The 23978-nt window shown below is 54.2% G+C and overlaps 1 protein-coding gene across 3 annotated transcripts in view; it reads left to right on the top strand.

Annotated features, from left to right (window-relative positions):
• RGS12 (regulator of G protein signaling 12) overlaps positions 1-23978 on the top strand; it is a 106254-nt gene that overhangs the window by 14363 nt on the left and 67913 nt on the right. For all 3 annotated transcript variants that reach the window (XM_044267880.1, XM_044267881.1, XM_044267882.1), the window contains exons 2-3: positions 7360-9340; positions 21642-21758. In XM_044267880.1, coding sequence (XP_044123815.1) covers positions 7460-9340; positions 21642-21758 — 1998 coding nt within the window. In that variant the 5' untranslated portion in view covers positions 7360-7459. The remainder of the gene's footprint in view (positions 1-7359; positions 9341-21641; positions 21759-23978) is intronic.

Here is a 23978-nt window from a genome sequence, read left to right as displayed (position 1 = left end):
ATGGCCGCCGCTGACCTTTTGGAGCTGCAGGAAGCTTGAGGTCTTGGGGATGGGGATTAACGACATCGACATCGCTTCACTCCCCGCAAGTCTTGGAGGTGCCAGCCACCCTTTGGGGGAGGGGAGCATGGGCAGGCTGGGGGGCACTGGGGGCATGGCCACTGGAATCCTGCTGGGAGCCCCCCACCCCCAGCTTCACCTGTCTGCTGCCTTCTCACTGCTCTCATGCTTGTGCCCCAGCATGCAGGCAGGGAGCCGCAGAGCCTCCCAGGCCCGGCTCTGCTGTTTTCATGGCTTCTCGAGCAGATTCTGTCCCTTGATACCGGACCTGTCTCATCTCTCTAAAACTCTGATAGGACTTTTTTCACTTGCCTTGCTCAGCGTTTGGTGGGCTCTTTGTTTTAAAGGTTCTTGTTTTTCTGTAGCTCGGGGAAAGGGTCTGTTAATTTTTGGACCAAACTACCAACCAGGTTTTATTGAGCAAACACTATCACTAATGAATTCAGTTAATCTATTGCATACATTCCCCAACTCATCTGTCCATCCCTCACCCATCCATCCTCCTCTATCCCCCATCCATCCACCCATTCATCCCCACCCATCCCCCATCCATTCATCCATCCATCCCCCATCTATCTCCATCCATCTCCCATCTGTCCCCCATCTCTCCTTCAACCATTCATCCATCTCCCATCCATCCCCATCCATCCATCCAACCCCCATCCATCCATCCATTCATCTATCCATCTATCCATCCATCCATCCATCTCTCATCCATCCCCCATCTATCCTTCTTCCATCATCCATCCATCCACCATCCATCCTCCGCCCACCCTATCACTGGAGCTGTTACTGGGGCTGTGGTAACCTCTTGCTCCTGCAGAAGCTGCAGACCACGCCCTGAGACTCAGCATGACTGTGGTTTGGGGCTTGTAATGAAACTGCTGTGTTTCTGTCTGTGGGGCCTGAGCAAGTGGCCTATCACCTGACCACAGGGATGGGGCTGGGGAGTGTTCCCTTCGCTCTGCTGACTGCAGGACTGCTCTGCTCCTTCTTCCAGTTTCTTTCCTTCAGTCCCCCTTTTCCACTTTTTTCTAACATCAAACTAGGCCCAAACTAGACATCCCACCAAATGCTGAAGCCTGGCTTTGGTCTCAGCCACCTCCAGGGTCCTCTGAAGAGAACGTTGTGTTTTCTGTATGATGTACAATTTAAGTCGTATGACCCAAACCTACCCTACAAATTTGGGGAGACCTTTCTGGCTGCCTTCTGTGGGTGATGTAGTGGCAGATGAGCAGAGAAACTTGTCCCTGAATTACCCACGTGTTTTCTTCCCCTCCACTCCCACTTTTCCCCTTGGCAGCTCTGGGTCGACCCTCCTGGTGGCTGAGGGCTTCTGCGCTCGTTCCCATATCCCAGGCCATCTGCTCCAGGGGCCGTCCTGTGTGTTCTGTGGACTCTGTTCACGCGACTGGTCCTTGTTTATGACAGCATTTTCTTGGGGCCACCTCTTTGTGAATGTCTGCACGTCCTGGTTAGGACCTGGGGAGTCTCTCTGGGAACCCCTGCTTGTGGTGGCCCCTGCCCCTCTGTCCGGGGAGGCCACGAGGCTGTCACCGAGAGAGAGGCAGCTTTGGGGAAGAGTTTGTTTAGACTGTTGAGTTTTAGGTGCCCCTGAACTTCAGGAGAGTATGAGTGGGGGATCACCATGTGGGAGACCCCCGCCTTGAGGGGTCTGATTGCTTGGGACAGAGGGGAAAGAGCTTGGGGCCCCCATGCTTGGGGCCAAGCCCAGGAGGTGTGGTGTGTGGAGTTTGCTGAGAAGTCAGGGAATGAAGGGTGAAAAATGTCTGTGGACATGGTTGTGTGGGGCTGTCGGTGGCCTGGTGGGACTGCTCAAGGCAGGAAGGGCTAGAGGCCAGTTTGGAGAGGGAGGCGCTTCCAGCTGTGTTTGATGGGCTGAGTGGGGTGGTAGACAGCCAGGAGAGTGTGGGAAATGGGTTTGTAGCTGCAGAGAGAATTAACCATGAGGGAGGGCTTTGCTGTCTAGAGACGAAATGGGTTCTTGGGGGAGAAGGAACAGGGGCATAGAGAAGGGGTCCTGGCTCCGGTCGACGGAGCTGGTGGTGCCATTTTGTGGAACAGAGTGTGTGGGGGCCATGACCCCTGGAGGGTCCCTGTGGGGTGTGCTGTGCTCCTTGGGTTCCTTGGGAGAAGCTCACAGAGCGGCAGGGGTATGGATGTGTAGCTGGGGAGTCATTGGTGGCCTGCCAGTATCCTTGTCCCTGAGCTGTGGGGTGTTTGGTGGAAGGGTCCGCTCCCTCAAGGGGAAGCCCTGTGCTTGGCCAAGTCCCATGCACAGTCCTGGCCTGTGTCACCGTGAGTGGCAGGTAAATAATGTGAGCAGATGTCAGCTGGAAGCAGCCTACGTAACCCAAGAAACCACAAGCTTGTTCTCTGGCATTTGGGGACCTGCCCTGTTGGGGAGGGCAGGTCTCAGGTCGGTTTGGTTTGGGGGAGAGCGGGAGGCATGTCCTGGACTGGGGACAGCTTCTCTGAGGTCGGGTGGTGGGCTGCTAGGATGAATCAGACAGGGTGAGGCTGGGATGCGGGGATGGTCAGTGTGCGTCCTGGTGCGTGTGATCGCGTGGGGGCTGTGTTGGGTCTTCCGCAGATATTCCCAAGGGGAAGCTAGGGGGAGGTGGCCCCCAGTGGGTGGAACTGGTGGAACTAGTGGGTGGAACTAGTGTTGTGGAAGCGCCTGGGTGGTGGCTGGAGGGAGTGCCCAGACACGATGGACTTGGGGGAGGAGGGAGGGGCGGGGCCTGCTGGTGGCTGGATCCCAGTCGGGGGAGTTGTATGGCGCTGCTAGGCTCCTATAGCCAGGGCTTAGGCTGTGGGAGGGGCTGTGGCAGCTTGCTCCCAACCCCAAGGCTGTGTCTGCTTCCTCTGAGGACCCATCTGTGTGGACTCGAGAGAGCTGGGTTCCAGTCCACCCATGATGCCCATTAGCTGTGTAGCCCTGACAGGTTATCTCTCAGCATGTTCATTTGCTCATCTGAAAAGTGGGAATAATCATACCCACCTCATAGTGGCGTTGCTTGTGGATACACATGTTACCACATGGAAGGTCCTGAGAACAGCCCTGGCCGGTGACAAGTGCCGAGCACTGAGCACCGAGCACTGAGTACCAAGTACTGAGTACTGGATACCGAGAACCTAGTACTGAGCACTTAGTACTGCATACTGAGGACTGAGCACTATGTAAGGCCCCACACTGCCAGTGCTTCTACTGTTGTCTGGCTGTGTTCCTGCTCTTCCTGCTTGTCCCCAGTATGCTGGGTACTCTGCCTGGTAGTTCTCAGGCTCCCCTCCTACCCTGCTCCTGGGCACTGTTGCTGTTCTGCATGGCTTCGGTCTTCAGCCCTGGGAATGCCTGTAACCTCTGGTGGCAGAGTCATGGTGAACTGGGGTGCGGTCGTCACAGATGTATCCCCTTGTGGGTGGGGATGGAGGCCAAGCCCTGGGCGCTCTCCTCCCAGAGGGAACCCGAGCACAGGGTGCAGTTCGCCTTGTCTTGCTTCTGCCCCCTGGGGCCTGTGGGCTGCTCAGGGCTGGGCCCCTCTCTGGGGGCTTCTGGGTCTGACCCTGATTTGAACCTTAGAGAGGAGTCAGGAGACATCACGGCTGCTGATTTGTGTTTCTAGGTCCTGCTGGTCTGAACGACATGTTGGTAAAGAAATGGCCGCGTCATTTGGTGATGAGAAACTGATCCTGGTAGTGGGCTTAGTGAGGAGGAGACCCTCGTGTCCCCCTGTCTGTGCTGCGAGGAAGCTGTCACCTCTTTCTTTTTTTTTTTTTTTTAATTTTTTTTTAAGATTTTATTTATTTATTTGACAGAGAGAGATCACAAGTAGGCAGAGAGGCAGGCAGAGGGAGAGGAGGAAGCAGGCTCCCTGCTGAGCAGAGAGCCCGACGCGGGACTTGATCCCAGGACCCTGAGATCATGACCTGAGCCGAAGGCAGCGGCTTAACCCACTGAGCCACCCAGGTGTCACCTCTTTCTGAACTCTCTTCCCTTTCCTGAGCTGTGGGGAGGCTGGATCAGAGGATGTCTTTGTTAGCTTGGGTTGCCAGGACACTCCCTGCTGAGCAGCTGGAGGCACGCTGAGGTCCAGGTGCCCACGGGTCCACTGTCCACCTCCTGCTTCGGTGTGGCCGCCTTCTTGTGTCCTCACTGTCCTCACCCGACGGAGAGCAGGGGCGGAGGGCTGGGAGGGCCTTAGTCTCCAACCCCCCATCCCGACGGCCCCACCCTCCTGATCTCATCTGAACCTAATCGCTCGCAAAGGCTCTCCAAATACCGTCCCACTGGTTGGGGGTGGGGAGTGGCATTTCAACAGCCTACGGATCGGGAGACACACGCATTCAGCCCAGAGCAACTGAGCTCCAGGCAGGGCGTTCCAGGTGCTGGCACCTGTCAGACGCACCTGGTGGCGGGGGGTGGGGGCAGGGACTTTGTCAGAGCAGGTGGCTCAGACCTACTCACCCAGAGTTTTCGTGGTGGAGGAAAGGCACCTAGGAACTGGCACTTCAGCAGCTCAGATTGGGAGAAAGCCTAGGCAGGGGTTGGGGGTGGGTGCTGGAAACTGTGCCCTGTGCTTTTTCTGAATTTCACTGCCTGCTCATTTTACTATTAACTGATGCAGTTTAAGGAAAAATTCACTTGTAGACTGAACTCATAACACATGGTTATAGGTATTAAAATACTACTTACATGAATTAGAAACAATTTTTTTTTTTTTTTGGTGCAAGCCAAAATGCAGAAGACTGTTACTCTGTGTTATATCATAGGTGCGGGGACTCTAGTGTTTGGATGAATTACAAAATAATTTTGCATATACAATTGGGAAATCCTTTCTTTTATAGAGGTAGCTCCTGTTGGCTGGTGGAGTCAACCAGGCGGTTTTCTGTTACCAGAGCAGTGCTGCAGGGCCAACCTCTGTCATGGGAGGGGTCACAGTGATGGCCGGCAAGGGCAGGTGCAGTGACAGCCCCAGTGTGCTGTTTCCTGCACCCTTGTGCCCTCTCCTTACCAGTAGGCCGTTCCTTCTGGAGGCTCCAGGGGATTGTCTGTCTCCTTGCCTTTTGTGGCTTCTAGAGAAGCCCCATTTGCGAGCTCTGTGGCCCTTCCTCTACCTTCACAGCCTCTGGTCTCTGCTTCTCTCTGACTCTGGCCCTCCTGCCAGTCCCCTGGGCCTGCCTGTATCATCCAGGGTGACCTCCCATGTCGGGAGCCTGCAGTTGACCATGGCCGTGAGGTCTCTGGCTCCTTCCCAGTTCCCTGGTGGGGGGTGGGGGTAAGGATGAGGCATATTTGGCGGGGGTGCACCATGCAGCTTGGAAAAGCCCCAGTGAGGAGACCCGCAAACGCTATTCTTGGCCAACTGTAATATATATATTTTTAATGATGAATATCAAGTAGTTAAATGTCTAGTCATCATACTTAAATGATTCCCGAATTACCACATAGGTATTAAATAGTATGATAGTTTAGAAATAAATTGTTCTTTTATCAGTCTTACTATCTGGATGGTTTTATTCAAACCCACACGCTGCACACTGTGTCCTCTGTGTCCCTGTGTCCGCCAGCAGGGTCACCCTCGAGCATACCCTTCAGTCCCTCCAGCTCCTTCTCTCGTGCGTGGCTGTGCAATACTTGGAATTAGGCTTCTGTTACTGCAGACCTTTCCCAGGACGAAGAATATCTCCTAACAACTTTAAAACAATTACTTAAAAAAGTACACTCCTTAACATGATCTCTGTATTTTGGCTCTTCACAACATGATTTACTATATTCTGTTTTTTTTTTTTCTTAAGGTTATATTTATTTATTTGAAAAGAGAGAGTGCATGAGGGGGGGTGGGTCAGAGGGAGAAGCAAACTCCCCGCTGAGCAAGGAGCCCGATGTGGGACTTGAACCTGGGACACCTGAGCCAAAGGTAGGTGCTTAACCAGCTGAGCGACCCAGGTGTCTCCTATTATATTGTTTTTTAAAGTGATCTTTGAAGGGCTTTGTGCCACAGGAGCTCTGCTGGAGAGGCCCGTGCAGCACTGACCCTGGGCAGGTGTCTGCTATCGGGAGCCTTCTTGGGTCCTCAGCTGTGCTCCCAGCCCCGTGCGCACCAGTGCTGCTGTCGGCGCCGACACTCCTTCCTCTTGGGGGTCTGTAGTTGGGGCTGAGCCAGAGAGAGGGGCCTGTGGGACCAGCCCGGGCGAGAGCCCTGCTCCACGTCTCATGAGCTTCCCCGGGGGACGGGACCCCATATGTGTTGTCACTCAGCACTGCTGGGAACAGAGCGCGCGCGTCCCACCTAACTTCCCAGGAGAGGATGCTGGCAGCTGGCGCCTGTTTCCTTTGGACTTCATCCCCCCCAAAGCCTCCCACCCTGTACCTGTTCACTCGCTGATTTTGCCTCATCTGTGTTCATTGGGATAAACCCCCAGCTGTGAGCACGACTACCTGCTACATCCCCTGTGTCCTCGGGAGTCAGCGGACCTGGGCTGGTCTGGGACCCTGACACAGGTTCGCTGACAACCAGTACTTTTAATGATGAAGTCATCCCCTGGAACAATTAAGTATATTCCTTTGGTCTCTTTGCTGGCTTATCTCTTCTGTCCAGTGGCCTCTGAGGTTGACTGAGGCAGGTTCAGACTCTTGCATTTTCCCCACATGGTACCTTGCTCAGAAGACAGTAATCGAGGGAGGGAGTTGGAATATGAGAGAATATAAGCTGACTCTTTCTTGAGGGAGAGCTGCTTGTGAAGGAGGGGTTTGTGATCAAAGAGGCGCCTTTCTATATCGAGTCAATGGCCAGCCCTGCTTCTTGCTCTGTCTCTGCCTCTCGGGTTCAAGTGCAGACTGTGATGTGCTGGGTCAGCAGAGGAGCGTGAGAGCCTGTGTTGTGGCCATTCCTGGGCACTGCCAGGCTGCTGGTCCTCGGACCACACTTTGAATGGTAAGGGTCTCCAGGGGTCTTCCCTTTTGGCCCAGACAGGCAGGAGAAAGCGGGCAAACCAGGCCAGGTTCTGCGACAGTCCTGGATTCCTCAACCTAAGGTGGGATTAGCCTTACTGCAGTTCTGGGAAACATGGTCTAGTGTGGAGGGAAATTTCTTAGCCTGACTTCAGGATTGATTGTATCTAGAAACTGCTTCTCCTTCACTTCGACATTCATATGGTAACCGGAGACTTCCTGTCATGGTTTTTGTGATGAGTTCTCTTCTTACATTTAGGTACTCTGCATAAGCAATAGAAATACAGGCTCTTTAATAACAAACTATGTATTTCCTTCCTTAGGACATTATTTCAAGAAAAAGGACGGCAGTGCCCAGCCTTTCCTGAACGATGGAACCCTTGGAGTAAAGAATGATGCCCTTGGTCTTGCGAGTTCATAGAGATGTATAGGGCAGGGGACATGGTGGACCGTCCGCTTCATGGGCCGGCGCCCCCTCGATTGAGGAGCGTGGAGGTGGCCAGAGGAAGAGCGGGCTACGGATTTACCCTTTCTGGCCAGGCGCCTTGTGTGCTCAGCTGTGTCATGAGAGGGAGCCCCGCAGATTTTGTGGGTCTCCGTGCTGGTGATCAGATATTCGCTGTCAACGAGATCAACGTGAAGAAAGCGTCCCATGAGGATGTGGTGAAATTGATTGGGAAATGTTCCGGCGTCCTGCACATGGTGATTGGTGAAGGCCTCGGCCACCTGGAGTCCTGCTCCAGTGACGAAGAGATTGGGTTTTATGATGGCAAAGGCTGGCTGAAGCCCAAGCTTGATTCCAAAGCCTTGGGTATCAACAGAGCAGAGAGAGTGGTTGAAGAGATGCAGTCTGGTGGCATTTTCAGTATGATTTTTGAAAATCCTAGTCTTCGCACAAGCACTTCAGAGCCCTTGAAACTGAAACAGAGATCCCTTTCTGAGTCAGCTGCGGCGCACTTTGACCTTGGACGTGAAAGTGTAAGTCACCCAAATCCCAGCCTGCTTTCTAAGGAGGAAGTATCCAAAGTCATTAACGATGATTCCGTTTTCAGCATCGGACCTGAGAACCATGAAGATTTTGCGTTGGATGCCAGTATTTTGAACATCGCCATGGTCGTCGGCTACTTGGGTTCCATCGAACTTCCTTCCACAAGCTGCAACCTTGAGTCAGACAGCTTGCAGGCCATCCGCGGCTGCCTACGACGTCTGCGGGCCGAGCAGAAGATCCACTCCCTTGTGACCATGCGGGTCCTGCATGACCGAGTGCAGCTCTGTACTGACCAGGCTGCCGTTCTGGCCGAGTACCCGGCAGAGAAGCTGGCCTTCAGCGCCGTGTGCCCGGATGACAGGAGGCTCTTCGGGCTCGTGACCATGCAGAGCGGCGATGACGGGAGCCTGGCACACGAGGACGAAGGTGCCTTGCGGACCTCCTGCCACGTGTTCATGGTGGATCCAGACTTATTCAGCCACAAAATCCATCAAGGCATCGCCCGGCGGTTTGGGTTCGAGTGCACAGCTGACCCCGACACCAATGGCTGCCTCGAGTTCCCGGCGTCATCTCTTCCCGTCCTCCAGTTCATCTCCGTGCTTTACAGGGACATGGGCGAGCTGATCGAGGGGGTGCGGGCACGGGCCTTTGCAGATGGGGACGCAGATGCCCAGCAGAATGCCAGTACCAGCAGCAATAGTGACAGTGGCATCGGGAATTTCCACCAGGAGGAGAGGAGCAGCCGGGTGCTGGTGCTTGACCTGGGGGCCAGCTCGAGCAGGCATAGCCCCGGCAATGGTGGCTGGGAGGGTATGGGCGGCAGGGGCTCCCAGCCCTGGGGCACCCCCTGGAACGGGGCCTTCTGCCATGACACTGAGGTGGGGGGTCCGTTTGAGGCTGCTCCGCCGGCTGACAGGGGCCGGGACTTCAGTAAGCACTTGGGACCCGCTGCTCACGCTGAAGTTCCCCCGGCCTCCTTGCGGAGCTCCGTCCCTCCTTCTAAGAGGGGAACCGCTGGCCACAGTGGTAGTTTGGGCCAGCGGTGGCTCCCGGTCCACGTCTTGCAGGAGTGGCAGTGTGGACATGCCAGCGACCAGGAGTCGTACACGGACTCCACAGATGGGTGGTCCAGTGTTAACTGCGGCACGCTGCCTCCGCCCATGAGCAAGATCCCTGCTGACCGCTACCGGCTGGAGGGCAGCTTGGCACAGCTCCCGCTCAGTGCCCAAAAGAGGGACTGGTCCAGGAAGGCTTTCGGGATGCAGAACATCTTCGGGCCCCATCGTCAAGTTCGAAAGACAAAGGAGGACAAAAAGGTAAGCCTGCTCAGTGTGGTTCAGAATTGAGCTTGGAGTTATAGCCCGGTCCATCCGTGATGGGATGACGTGTGCTGATTGACAGGTGTCCAGGCCTGGCTCCCCTGCTGCCCTTGGGCCTCTGCTGGCCGTCACAGGACGTGTTCCACTTATGTGTCGTAGGCTCTGCACACCGCCCACACTCTTGCGTGTCCTAGGCAGAATGACAGGGTGGGGCAGGTGATGGCGGAAGGGACATCACTTCTCACAGCCAGGCCAAGGCCCTCCTCCCGCCCTCCTGCCTCTTGAGCTGCTGTGGGGGCCTAGGAAGGTGCTGTCCCTGTGCTCCCATGGAGCCCATTTCCGTAACCCTTCTGAGGGCAGAAAATTCCTGAAGCCCAGAGACTATTGACTTTGGTACAGGGAATTTCCCAGGGTGTGGATCCTTGCTCCGTTTCCTTCATCTGGAAAATTCTGCCATGAGGGAAGTGCCAGCCAACCGCAGCAGTGGGCTGGTGGCTCGTGGTCTCTTGCTTGCCTCAGGTGCGTCTCAGATGGTGGGGGTACCACGCTTGACACGGTGCCCTGAACACCTACATCCCGTCTATGTTCTTTGGGCCGTTTGCCTCCCCACCCCTCCACAACCAGGAACTCAGTTTGGAGGACAAGGGTGGGCGTCAGCCTGCAGGACTTGGCTCACAGGGGGCACGGCAGGGATGGGCAGGCTGAGCTGCTGGGTGGCGGGTGCCGTGTGAGTGACGCGATGAGAGGGGGAGTGGTGCCTGGCTCAGGCTGTTTCCATGGGACTTTTTTCTAGGAGGACTTCCTTGATTTTAAAATACCTTTTCTGTGTGTATCCACATTTTGTTCTCACAACGGGGTGGAGGGCAGGAGAGCTGGGGGGCTGCTCGGTGAATATTCTGTTCACGCCCATTCCCTTTCCGTGTCACGGTAGTTTTCACTGTACGGTGCATTAAAGAACATTTCGAGATGGGGGGGACAGCCCCCCTGGCTTTCCCTCTTGTCATCCGCCATGGGCACATTTTAATGGGTCTAAGGTTATAAACAGTTGTAATCATGTGGGTTTTTGACTCCATTCTTACACTGCACTCTGGCCTCTCGCATGCCCCTTCTCTTAGTCCTTAGCCAAGCCACGGGTGGCCTGGGTTCTCGGTGCGGCAGCCCTTGCCCCCGTCCTTCCCGGCCACCCCCACCAGGCCGGGCTGTGGCATGGGCAGCACCGGGCACCTGCGCCTCCCCGCCCCGTGTCCCTGTCCCCTGGGATGGGTGGTGGAGGGAAGGCCTGGAATGCAGTAAGTGTTATCTGAAATGGGAGAAGTCACTGTCTCTTTGAACACACATCCTACAAACGTGTCTCCCTGCCGGTGTGCAGGAGAGGGCGACTGGGCGGTGTGTGCGGCGCAGGCGGGATGGCAGCTGTCTGTGCTGCCAGGCACCCTGCTGTCTGAGGGCCCCCCCAGGGTTCTGACCTTGGGTACCTCCTCAGCGGGGTGCTGTGGGCCCAGTCCTGCGGCTGAGGCAGCCAGTCCTCCAGAGGACGAAGGCTTGCGCTTTAACAGGATTAAGCAGGGTCCCAATTTGAACCTTGGGTTTCTTCCTTCTGTTAACGATGTAATTTGTTTAGAGCAGTTTGAGGTTTACATTAACACTGAAAAGGCACAGAGACTCCCCACGTACCCACCGCTCCCACACACGACAGCCTCCCCCACTGTCCGCAGCCCCACCAGTGGACCAGTGCTGACACGTTATCATCCCCCCAAGTCCATGGCTCATGTCCAGGTCTCGCTCAGTGCTGTGCATACTGTGCATGTGTCACGACAGGGGGTCACCCTGATGGTTTCACACCCAGTAGCTTCATTGCCCTGAACCCCCTCATGCCCCACCTGCTCCCCCCTCCCAAACCCCAGCCTTGGCGCCGGCCGATCTCCTTGCCATCCCCGCCGTGCTGCCTTTTCCAGGACATGCCATGGACAGACTCACACAGCTCGCAGCCTCTCCCTGCCGGCTCCCTTCCCTCTGTCACGTGCATCCCAGCTCCTCCAGGTCTCCTCCGGGCTCAAGAGCCGGCTTCTGTTTAGTGCCGGGTAACACTCCTCCACCTGGAGGGACCACCACGGATTCATCCGTCATCTGCTAAGGACATGTTAGTTACTCCGGAGTTCGGGGGATTACAGAGAGAGAGGTGCTGTTAACATCTGTGTGCGGGTTTTTGTGCGTCCATGAGCTCTCGGCTCCTGCGGTAAATGCCAAGCAGCTTCATGGCTGGATCGGATGGTGAGTGCCCAGTTTTGTAAGAAACCAACCAGCCGTCTTCTGCATTCCCGGCACTGTGGATGGGAGCTCCCGTGGCTCGGCGTCTTGGCCAGCACCTGCTGGTGTCGGGGTCCTGGCTAGATTTAGTTTTCTGCATGGGACCGTCCTGTGGCTTCAGAGCCGTCTGTTGAAGATGCTGTCTTTGCTCCCTTGTGTTGCCTTTGTTCCTTTGTCAGAGATCAGTGACTGTATTTGTGAGGGTCTCAGGCTTCTTTCTGATGTCCTTTCACCTTGAACACAAGTGTCGTGAGAAGGAGGACCTGGCTGTTGAGACTTAGGCTGCAACAGAGCGGTGGCCTCTCTCTTGTCAGGACATAACAGTAGGGTTCTCACCAGGGTGCTGCGGACCCAGGTTGGGAGTCTATGAGCTGTCCGGCCAGGCATCTTTATCTTTATTCACAAGTAGCTGGGAATGGTTCTTGCTATAACTCTTGAAAATCATCAGTTACTTTTTACTTTGCCTCATGGGTTCTCCTGGTTTAGCTCAGCCTGATCCCGCAGCTTCCCTTGCTGGAGCAGCGGAAGTTTCCAGAGGTTGTGAGCTGGTCTCCTGGTGTCCCTCCTGCAGGCTTGTGGGGATGAGGAGGACTGGCTGGGAGGAATGTGGGAAGTGGCCAGAAACGGGAAGAGGAGGGGGAGGCATTGGGAAGGGTGGAGGGGAGCAGCGGAGGCATCCCGGGTTACTCCCATTCCTGTCCGTGGTAGTGGCAGCTTCAGTGCCTTGCTTTACACAAACTCAGGCAGTCTCAGTGGGGCCGCAGTTCGGGGACCAAAAACATACCAGGATCCGAGCAGGGAAACAGCTGGGAAAGTGCTAAGTAGGCCTAAAGTGGGAAGCTACTAGGAGGGAGAGCCCTCGGGGACCCTGGGGCAGGCCCCGCAGCATGGGCAGGATAGAGGCCAGTAGGGGAGAGGCAGGGAGAGCTCAGAGGCCACTCCCCAAGGCCAGGAGGCCCCTGCCACCGCTGCTCCTCTGGAGACAGAGCAGAAACTGGATGGCCATCCCCGAGAAAATGGCACAGCACTCACACACCACCTGGAAGACATCCAAACCCAGAACCAGCTCCTGTTTGACCTTGACCCCTCCCTCCCCCATGCTGCTGGCAGAGCTTCCATCAGGCTTTGGCTTTGAGCTTTGCCTACCCCCAGACGCATCTCAGCGCCTAGCTGTCCTGGAGCTAGTCTTGGCCACCTGTGCCTGAGGGCTCTTTCTTGGGATGGTGGGGCAGCACTGGCCTGGATGGCCCCCTGGCTCCTCCTCCCCAGGTGAGGGGCACACACTTCCCCAACCCCAAGATGGCCTTTCCTTGTCTCTGTGCGCCGACGACGGCTCCCACACGCCGCTCCTGTCCAATTACTGCTTGCATGCTCCTGCACACGGCCTACTGTCCTCGGTCAGCCTCGGCCCCTGCTTTTGTCGCTGCGTCCTCATCCTCTGCACCCAATCTCAGTCCAGATCCTGGCCTGGGGAGCCCCACTCTTGGGGAAGCCTGAAAGCCAGCAGGCCACAGGGAATGTCACTCCCAATCCTGCTAACAGCGGAGCGCCAGCCCTGGGGCACAGAATGTTCTGGTCTGGGGAGGCCTGGGGAGGCCGGAGGAAGTAGGAGGCCAGCAGGAGGAGGGAGTTCCTGGGGATCGGAGCCTAAGAGAGGCCCCTGCGGATGGTTGCTGACTTTGTTTATTCTGCTTTTCTTTTTGCTGGTGTCTGTAGCTGGTAGATATAGAAGGGAGCCCATGACCCATGTGAGAGAGAAACGTGCAAGACCTTGAAATGCTGTCTGTAGCATCAAAAGTGATTCCATTCCATTTATTTTGAATCTAGAATATGGAATTCTGCATCTTTGAAAACTTATATCCTAAGAATGATATTAATTAAAATATCTAGGTAAGTAGCAAAATCCACATTCTGAAACGTGGCACATAGTGGATTTTGGAAAATTGTGAAATGAAAGTAGGTTCATTATGATACCATCCAAGGGATTTGCTATTTTGAAATGAATTAAGAAATATTTTTCAATTCCTCAGTTTCCTTTTTCATATGAACACATCAGTAGATGGAACCCACAGAGACAAAAGCTCTTTGGGGCTCTCAGTAATTTGTAAGGGGGTGCAGGCATCCTGAAACCATGGCGTTTGAGGACCGGTGCCCTGGGGACACTTGCCTGTCAGTGGGGTAAACTTTCTGGAGAGAGTCACTTCCAACCCGGCAGTGTTGGTGGGCGCCTAATAATTACCTTTCTGATTGAATACGATGAGAAAGTGCTGGAAAAATACCATAGTGTGCTCATTTAAAAGTAGTGTAGGTTTTAGCGCAGGGTCACAGCAAGATGGCACCAGTGGCCTAAGCCCCGGAGACTACTGCGTCCCTAGCTGGCTGGTGCACGCGCCGCCCCTCTGGAGCTCTGGGTTCCTTCTGTTCTCCTCCTCCACCTGCTGGACCTGACCCTGAAGGACAAGAGAGCGTCACACCCTTGCTTCAGTGTCATGGCCCCCGCTATGTTCCCATGTCTGCCATGCCATGTGGGTCAGGTGGGTCACAGGGCGGCCCCTGCAGCAGGGAGGCCACCCATGTTGCAGTGAGCCATTCAGCCACGTGTGCATACACAGTTCCACAGTAGAGGTGAAGAGAGAGCAGTCCTGGGGCGCCTGGGTGACTCAGTCAGTTAAGCGTCTGCCTTCAGCTCAGGTCATGATCCCAAGGTCCTGGGATCGAGTCCCACATCGGGCTCTCTGCCCAGGAGGGAGCCTGCTTCCTCCTCTTTCTCTTCCCCTACTTGGGGGTGTTCCCTCTCTCACTGTCTCTCTGTCAAATAAATAAATAAAATCTTCCAAAAAAAAAAAAAAAGAGAGAAAATGATCCCCCAAATACCTATATTTAATATATTCCCATTTTTGTGTAAAAATTTCAGCACCCCTCAAGTAAACCTGTATGTTTTAAAGTGCACATATGTTTATATATAAGTATCTAGAACAAATTCAAAGGAAACACCCCCAACTCATAGTTACTGCAGCGGGGGTGGGGGGGCAGGTAAGGGAAATCTGGGGACCGTCTAGGACATTTTAGTTTTATCTTCTTGTACTTCAATTTTTTATTAAGGGAATAGGAACATATTTTACTTGCTAAAAACAATCCCTTGGGAGAAAAAAATTATTTTTCTGAATTCTTTGAATAAGAGTGAAGTAAGGCCCGGCCCCGGAAGGCGGCGTCTGTGTTTCTGTGGCCCAGTCAGCAAAAGGCTCCTCACCCATCGCGCAGGGAGCATTCTGCGTCCCATGAATGGCTCTGTGCTTCTTCTAGTACAATGAGAGGAAGTTTTAAAATAGATCGTAAAAAAAAACCTGGAGACTCCTAAAAAGGCCAGGGCAAAGGCCCCGGGATTTCAGTCCCTCTGCAAAGAGAGCTTTACTCGTGACCCTGTGGAAACAATGCTGAGCAACGTGGCATCCCTCTCTGCCCCAGATCATGAGGAAAGGAGGCTCTCAGCGACACACGACCCTGGCCTGGCAGCTGGGGGCCAGGGGCGGTCCCCTCTCCAGCACTGCTGGGAGGGCCCAGGGCTGGGGAGCTCAGGGAGGCCTTGGGAATAAAGGGACAGACACAGAGCGCCCCCTGCTGACTATCCTGCTGAGATTTCCTGTGGTTTCCAGGCAAAGCGAGTGTTCAGAGCTAAGTGGCCACCATGTTCCTGCCAGAGTCAGGAGCCTTCGAGTCCCGCACGGTCACCTGTTCTGTCCTCGTGCTTCTTTCTCAGCTTTGTGAAGATGCCTTATCACTTGTCTGGTGTCATTTCCCAGATTTACCCACGACACTGTGTGCGGCTGCCACTCATTTATTTTCACGGTGTGTGCACACACACACACACACACACGCTTTCTCCCTCCTACACACTCCCCCGAGCCGTAGAAGGAATGGTGGGATCTGCTCTTGGGGACACCCTGCATCCATCTCCATCTCGAGCTGTGTGTATGACGGGGTTTCCCGGGGTCTGTCCACGGTGGAATGGCTGGTCCGTGGCAGTACGTGTCCATCTTTGCAGGTAACGGCCAGTGCTGAGTTTTTCATATCTGTATTTGTTTGTATTGACTAGAAATAGCAGGTCTCTGGAGCAGGGACAGATTGGATTACTGATCTATGACAAGCACACTGTTCCCGGTGCTTAGTCCTTGCCTCTGGCCCATTGCAGGGACAGTCATGTCAGGGATCACCCTGTGCACCAGCATGGAAGAAGCCCTGTAAATGGGAATTGGGGCGCTTATACACAGGTTGTACCCTCCTCTATCCTCCCTTGAGAGGGGAGAGAATCCCTGGCTCTTTAAGCAAGTATCCTTTGAGACAGAGGGGTGAACCCTGGGTTTCCCCTTCTACCCTTTGCAGTGTAGATAAATGTCTCTGGGAGTGGAGGCCTGATAGGTTCTCCCCAGACATGTTCCAGCCCCACCTCTGAAATGTGAGGACTTACCCTTGGCAGGCAAATTTCTCCTGGAGTTTACCGTGCCTGTTCCCCTATAACCCAATCACCAGTCCAAGACCGGGAGACTGTGGGTTCAGGTCCCATGCCTCAGTTTCCCGACAGTCCCACACCACTACTGTGAGTGCCTAGACCGCTGCTGCATGTCTTCGCCAGCACTTGGCCTGGCCAAGCTTCTTGAGTTTTCACCGGTCTAGCAGTGAGACATGAGAGTGCACTGTGGCTTTGCTCCTGGAGAGGCATATTCCTCATTGTTGAGGCACCTGCTTAAGCTGATGCCCACTTTTCTCTTGGGTTGTCTCTTCTTGACCTGTTGGAATTCTAGATCCTGGCTGTTGACCCTGTGCTGATGGCATTGCATGTACACAGTTCATGGCTTGTGTTATTCACTTGCTTTGTGGGGTCTCCACAAACAGAAGTTCTTTTTTTTTTTTTTTTAAAGATTTTATTTATTTATTTGACAGATCACAAGTAGGCAGAGAGGCAGGCAAAGAGAGGAAGGGAAGCAGGCTCCTTGCTGAGCAGAGAGCCTGATGTGGAGCTTGATCCCAGGACCCCGGGATCATGACCTAAGCCGAAGGCAGAGGCTTTAACACACTGAGCCACCCAGGCACCCCTGAACAGAAGTTCTTGACCTTCATGTCAACCATCTTGTCAGTCTTTTCCTTATGATTTGCAGTGTTGATATAACACATTCATCATTAACCTGAGGTCAGGAAGATTCTCCCTCTCCCTTTTCTTTTCTTTTTTTAAATATTTTATTTATTTACTTGAGAGAGAGAGAGAGACCACAAGTGGGGTAAAGGTCAGAGGGAGAAGCTGGCTCCTCACTTAGTAGGGAGCCCGATGTGGGGCTTGATCCCAGGACCCTGGGATTATGACCTGAGCCGAAGGCAGATGCTTAACCGACTGAGCCACCCAGGTGCCCTCTCTGGTTTTTTTTTTTTTAAATTTTTTATTTTTCTTAAAAATGTTTGCAGTTGATCTTTATGAGTGGAATAAGGTGATTGGCAAATTAATTTTTTCTCTCTTGGGATGACTTTGGAGCTGCTACTCTTGTTAGAGCACAAAATTCATCCTGCCATATGGCTCAGCTGTGCCCGTGTACGTCACGTGTTCACATGTGTGTGCGTCTGCTTCTCAGGGCTCTACTCCCCACCGTCCACACCTCCAATGATACTTTCCTTTTATATTTGCAGCTCAGTAATGAGTCTTCATATCTGATATGCTGGATCTCCTTACCTTATCTTGGCTATGCTGAGCCTTGCTCTTTTATGTAGATTTTCACAGTAAGTTTGTAAATTGTCCAAAAATGCTACCAACATTTTTGTTGCAATCGTACTTTCTTCTGTAGACCGATTTGGGAGAACTGAAATGTTTAGAATATTCAGTCTTCCTATCCATGAAAATGGTATTTCTCTCCATTTATTTTAGCTTTGTTTTCTTTGTAAAAATTTATGACTTCCTTTATAAGTATCTTTAATTAGATTTACTTTTAGAGCCTCCCTTCTGCAATCAGCTCCTGGATGTTGGTGTCTGTGTCCCCTACCCATGGCCAGCTGGGTCGTCACCAGGCTCTGCCCCCAGGGGCACTGGGAGTGGACAGAAGGGAGGGGGAGGGCCCCGTTCCTCCCTGTCTGCTCTCTCCTTGTTGCCACGGCAACACTTCTCACCTCAGTGAGTGGGCAGTTCTTCCCCCTGTAGACCCTTAGCTCAGTTTTGGGCTCCCCCCCTCCCTGGGGGCTGTCTCCTGGCCCCTCAGACACCAGCATGGCCCTACCTCTTCCCAGGTCTGGGTCCTCATTTGGCCACTGAGTTTATATCTCTCCCTCCCTCTTGGTGTCCTTGTCCCAGTCCCAGGATATAGCCACCTCCCACGGTGGCTATCTCCAGACCTCTTAGAGCCTCTGTTTGCCTTCCCGTGTCTCTGATGCCTGGTTCACTGTTCTTTCCAGGGGGTTCTCCTTGTGAAAACCACTGGAGTGGTCTTGCTTTCTGACTAGACGCTGTCACACACCAGGAGCAGTATATCAGCTGGAAGTCTTACTTCTTAAATTCTCTACGTTCCCGCATTTTAGAAAAACCTCCAGATGATCTGGTCTCTGTTTTGAGCTAAGGTCTTCTTTGTTAGCATCCATTTTTTCAGGAAGTGCTGACTGAGCACCTATTGTGTGCTGGGATCTGCGGGAGGGGTGGGGGCATGACGTGAGTAAGACAGGCACAGCCTGGCCCCCCGTGACTGATGACCTGCCGTCGAGACTCTCAGCGTTCGGAGTTTCTGGTTCTAATTGTAACTAAGAAGTGACAGGCCAGTCCCCGCTGGGTGACTGTGAGCGGGCGCCTCTCTGGCCTCCATGTTCTGCTGTGAGATTGAGAGGGTTGGACTGGCTGCTCTGGGTCACGGCCTGTGGTGACATGAGCCCCTGACGCAGTGGTTCCATGGGATAGTTCAGCACCAGTGCCGAGTGGTGGAGGGCCATGGGGTTCTGCCCTCTCCCTGTTTCCACCCTGGAGAGAACGACACTTCTCAGGCTCCCTGAGAGGCCCCTTGCTCATGGTCTGAGGTGATGGGAGTCAGGTGGGTTGTTTCTCCCACATCCTACGTGGGGGCAGGTGCACGGGAGGGCCCTCCGGTTCTTCTGGAAGCCAGGCTGCATGCCCCAGCCTCGGCTCCATCTCCGGTGTGGCTGCCAGTGGTCAGGCGGTGCTCCCCATGCCCGGAGCTGGGGCAAGACGGAGTCTACCACCGATACTGGACCACGGCCATGGCCATGTGACCGTGATAGCATGCTCCGTCTGCTGTCTCCTTCCCATGTTCAAGCCCACAGTGTCAGCCACCTACATTCACTCCTGTTGGTGGCTGGGGGTTCTGGCGTGTTCCAGTGCTGCATGGCCAGGCCAGCCTAGTGACACTGTGGAAGCTGTGTGCTTGTTACCCCTCCCTGCAAATAAAAATGCAGAATCGCAAACACACGATTTGTGCAACGGGGTCATCTTGTGCATGTTCAGAGCCCTCTTTGGCTTCAGAACTGACTAAGAGCATTTCCCATAGTGCGACTTCGGCTGTAGCAAAGGCATTTAATTTGGATGGCTGCCTCGCTTCCCTTGGCTCAGAGCAACGGGCTCCCTGTTGCTGGGCACTTAGGTCTCTTGGACAGGTTGTCCTCTGTCTTTCTCCCAGCACTATGCTGGGCCGTAGGTGTTCAGAAGACTGAGGGCCCTGCTTCTGGAGGAGTTTGTGCTAATGGGTGGGGAGGAGAAGAGTGCAGCCTCTGAGGGGGACCCCATGGAGGGGACCCCAGGACAGCCCCTAAGGCAGCACAGTTTGAGGTAGCCTCTTAAAACAGGTGGCCTGGGGTGGAGGTCAGAAGGGCGGAGACCCAGGCACCTGGAAGAGTCTGGACAGCAGGGACCCAGCCTCACCTACTGTGTGGAAGGGTCCCAGCGAAGGGAGTGCCCTGCATCCCTGCACAGGAAGCCTGCCAGCATGGGTCCTCTTTGAACTCTTGTTGGGATATTAGCATTTGATGAGCTTAGTGGGATGTTCTGTTACCAGTTCTCAGCACCCCTGTGCTGCTGGTGGAGGCCAGAGTGCATCTGGGACAGGGACCCTGGGCTGCCCCTGCCTTTTCTTCAAGCCTACAGATTTTCCTGTTCCTGAGACAGTTCCTTCCTCTGTCTTTCTCCGCTCCCTCTCCCTGTCCCTCCCTCTTCCCTTTCCCCTTCCCTCCCTCTCCTGCTCTCTTTCCCTCCCTCTTCCCTCTCCTCTCCCTCCCCAGACAGACCCCCTTTGCTGTCCCTGCTTCTGGCCTTTGCTCTGTTGGGTTCTTTCTGCTCACAGCTGCACACAGGTTGCCCTTCACTCAGCTTGCCCACTAGGTCAGTTGACTTTGCTCAGATCCCCTGCTGGTTTCCAGCACGGCCTTGCCCATGCATCCCCCTTCTGCATTCAGCCTCATCTCCGCTCCTGTCAGCCTGGTCCCTTCTAGCTGTCCTGGCATGCGTCTTCTGCCTGGTGCTGGGCTTGTGGTCTGCCTCCTAGCCTCCAGGGGCCTCTGTTTTCCTCCAGAGTGTAAAATGTTCAAGGAGCCCGCATCTGCCGTGGGGCCATCTCTGGGTAGCCCCTCAGGAGGGCCGATGGATGGATTGGGAGTCTGGAGAGCTGCCCCAGGTCCTGCTCGGGAAGCAACTGCCAAGAGCCCCGGGGCGCTGGGAAAACCGAGGCAGGTGCTCTTGGCACCTACATTCCTTCTTAATAAAAGTCGAGGGACTAAAAATTATGTGCTTGTTGCTTTGGTTCAGGCTGAGTGGCTGGTGGGGCAGAGGTGAGAAGTCAGGTTCTGGGTGTGAGTACAAAGGCAGGGTTGTGGGGGGCAGTAGTGGGTGCGAGGAAGCCGGGGGAGGCTGGGAGGAAGCAGGAGGCTGTGCTCAGCAGGTGAGGACTGTCCTCCCTTGGAGGCCCCTGTAGCCTGAGGTCCTGGGCGGGGGTGGCAGGGCAGAGGGGTGGGTGAAGGGAAGGCTGTCACGTTACTGAGGGCACCCGGAGTCCATGTCGGGAAGGTCGGGGGATGGCAGTCCTGGGCGTGCGTTCTTTCCCCAGGCAACCTCGTGGCCTAGGCACAAGTGCCTCCGGGGCGACAAAGAGGGATGGTGGCATCAAGGGTGTGTGTGAGGTTCATGGGGCGTTGAGACCCAGCCCACCGAGCTCTCCCAGGCAGGGGCGCAAGCCTGGGGCGCCCTAGGGTCTCAGGCAGGAGGAAAGCCTACAGCAGTTGGAGAGCCTCACAGTCTTTAGAAAACATGCGAACTTCCTTTCTGCCTGAAATGGGTCACTTGGGATTTCAAGTACCCAGGAAATCAGAGATTTTCAGCTGTGGTGCTTTTTATATTTAAAATGTGCTGCCTTATTTGTTGGACCCAAATCGCATTTGGGGAAGTGTCCAGCATAATGACAGGGAATTAATTCTGGTCATTTCCCAGAGAAAGAACAAGATGTTTTAATGGCCTATGATTTCATGCACCTGAATCGGTTTGGTCTTCAGACACCAGCTGAATGTCTAAGGAGTCCTTAGTTTCCAAAAATGCCTATAAAATGATGTAAAAGCATAATCTCTACGTTAATAGTTGTTTCTCTCCCCACAGTTTGTTTTTCCCCAGATATCCTCACGTTTTTTTCATTTGCTCTTGGCAGCAGCCTCTGGAGGCTGGGGGTGGGGGGGCGGTGGGACCCCTGCGTGTGCTTATGGGGCGGTGATGGGGTGTGAGGCTGGGGTTGTCCTCGGGCTGCAGCGCTTCAGTGGTGGGGCAAATATGTGGACGTCCTGGGGTGACTTTTGTTTTCAACTTTGGATTTTTATTGTGGTGACACTTGCAGAGCGTGACATTGGCCCCGGGCAACGTGCCAGTCTTGCCCTCCTCTGCTCCCTGGCGCCCTCTTCTCTCCAGGGTAGCGCACCTGGTGGAGCTCAGCATCTCTTTCCAGGAAGATAATGTGATTTGTTTTTTCTTTGTGTTTAGGGCTCAAAATTTGGGCGGGCCATCGGACTCACTCAGACTTCTCAACGCACCTCTGCCCGGAGATCGTTTGGAAGATCCAAGAGATTTAGTATCACGCGCTCCCTTGATGACCTTGAGGTATGTGATTTCAGTTTTTCTCTTTCCTTCATCAGACTTTTTATGTTGAAATGAACATCAGTCATGCAGATACATCTGAATCTTTCTGAATCCCACCCCGATCCTTCTCCCCTTCCCTCCCTCTCCCCTGGTAACTGATCTGCGGATAGGCAGGCTTTGACCGCATGTCTGGGCCTTTTCTGGCCCCTCAAGTGTCTGCAGAGCACATGGGGGGCTTCACTCTGTCTTCCGTGTGGCCAGTGGGGCTGTAAAGACCTTACAGATGCGAGCTGGTCTCACCCCTCATGGGGATCCTGGGGAAGGGCCTCTCATGGCTCCTTCTTCAAAGATCAGGTGTTGATTCACAGATCGAGTTGCTTGCTTTTATCCAGAGTCCTTACAAAAGTGAGTGGTCTTGACTTTGAGAGCAGTTGTAGGTCCACAGAAGGGTGCAGCGGAAGGCACAGAGCCCCCGCGCTTCTGGCTCGCACGGGTGTAGGCCATGGGACACTGACGGGCCAGTGTGGAGGCGTCCTTGTTAGGCTCGCAGTGTGCATGAGCAGCCACTCTCTGGGCTGTGCATTTGCCGGCTGTGGACAGGCGCATAATGTCACATGCAGGTTTCACCACCCCAACAACCCTGTGCCCTGCCTGATAACCCTCCCTTCTTCCCCGAATCCTTCCTTGGCAGCACCCGATCCTCCCGGGGATCAGTGTGTGTTCTAGTACTTGACACGGAGTCTTACCCTGCCCCCTTGCACACGCTGCCTGGCACTTTCCAGGCCGACCCTCATGGCCTCGGTCTGGTGTACTGGTTGCAACACAGTGTCCTGCTGTCAGTGTGCTGGGGTCCCCCCAGTCTGCTGCCCGTGGACAGCCAGTGGGAAGCAGGAAACCCTCTCCTCTGTGTGGAGCCTGGGTACACGCTCTCGCGAGGGCCCCTTGAGCCCGTGTGGGGGTTGGGGGGGCCTGGCCATGGAGGGCTGGGTGATAGGTGGCTAGATGCTGTTGGCCATGGCCACTCCCACGCAGGCTCTGGTCACCCCTCCTCTCTGGCACCTGGTGCCATCAGACTTGAATTTTCCATTCCATTCCAGTGGAAGGGCACCTTGGTTTACTTTGCATTTTGCTGATGATGAGCTAGGCCGAGTGGCCCACTGTGGGCTCTCTGGCACTGTTTGAAATTAGCGGCGTATTCATATTCTTTTTCTGTTTTTAAAAAAGATTTTATAGTATTTCTTTATATATTAATCTGAATATGGGTCCTTTGTCAAATAAATGTTTTGAAAAAATCTTTATGGCTTATTTCCACCTTTGTTTATGGTGTCATTTGTTACACGTACATTTAATTACAGTAAACTGTTGCAGCACAAAGTTCCTGCTGTTAGTGCCCAGCTCCGTGGTGGTACGCACAGCCATGGTGTTGTGCGGCCATTCCCACCCTCCGTCGCCAGCTCTCTTCCTCTTGCAACATGGAAACTGTCCCCATGGGGCACGGATTCCTCATCCCCTGCCTCCAGGGGAGAAGGGGAGCGCTGGGGAGCACCCACTGCCACACTTTTTGTCTCTGGTTTTGATGACCCCAAGTCCCTCGTATAAGGGCAATCATACAGGATCTGGCTTATCTCACCGGGCACAGTGTTGTCCAAGTTCATCCACAGTGTAGCACGTGTCAGAACATCCATTTCGTCCATTGTGTGGGTAAGCCACGTTGTGTCCATCTTTCCATCTGACAGCGGGCGCCTAGGTTGCTTCCACCTTTTGTCTGCCGTGGAGAACCCTGCTGCGAACACAGTTGTGCAAATATCTGTTTGGATCTGTTTTAAAAACTAACTACATAAGGTAATTTCTTACAGCCTGAATAACAATAAACTGAAACAAACCAACTTTGGTTGTTTCTTGCTTAAAATAGCAGAGTAATTTGTGTTTTCATGTAAAACTGCAATCATTGACTGTTCGAGCCGGAAGGGGCCGTTGAAAGTACCTCGTTTTCTGGGCTGGATGTGGGTGGGGGTGGGGTGTCAGAGTCGGAGCGTGGGCCTGGAAGCTGGAGCTGGGCTGGTGGTGGGGTCTCTCGCCGGTGGTCTCGTGGTGAGTAGGGGGCGGTTCTGGTCAGTAGTGCTCAGCATCCACGCTCTCGTGGAAGCCACACTTGTGCTCGGGTGAGGCCGGGCCTGCTGGCTCGGACCCCCAGAGCAGTGCTGCTGCCACTGGAAGGGGGGTTCTCCACGGAGCTTACCT

The sequence above is a fragment of the Neovison vison genome, chromosome 11 (genome assembly GCF_020171115.1).
Source record: "Neovison vison isolate M4711 chromosome 11, ASM_NN_V1, whole genome shotgun sequence".
Lineage (NCBI taxonomy): Eukaryota > Metazoa > Chordata > Mammalia > Carnivora > Mustelidae > Neogale > Neogale vison.
Note: the sequence above shows the minus strand (reverse complement) of the source record. Positions and strands in the feature narration are given on the sequence as shown.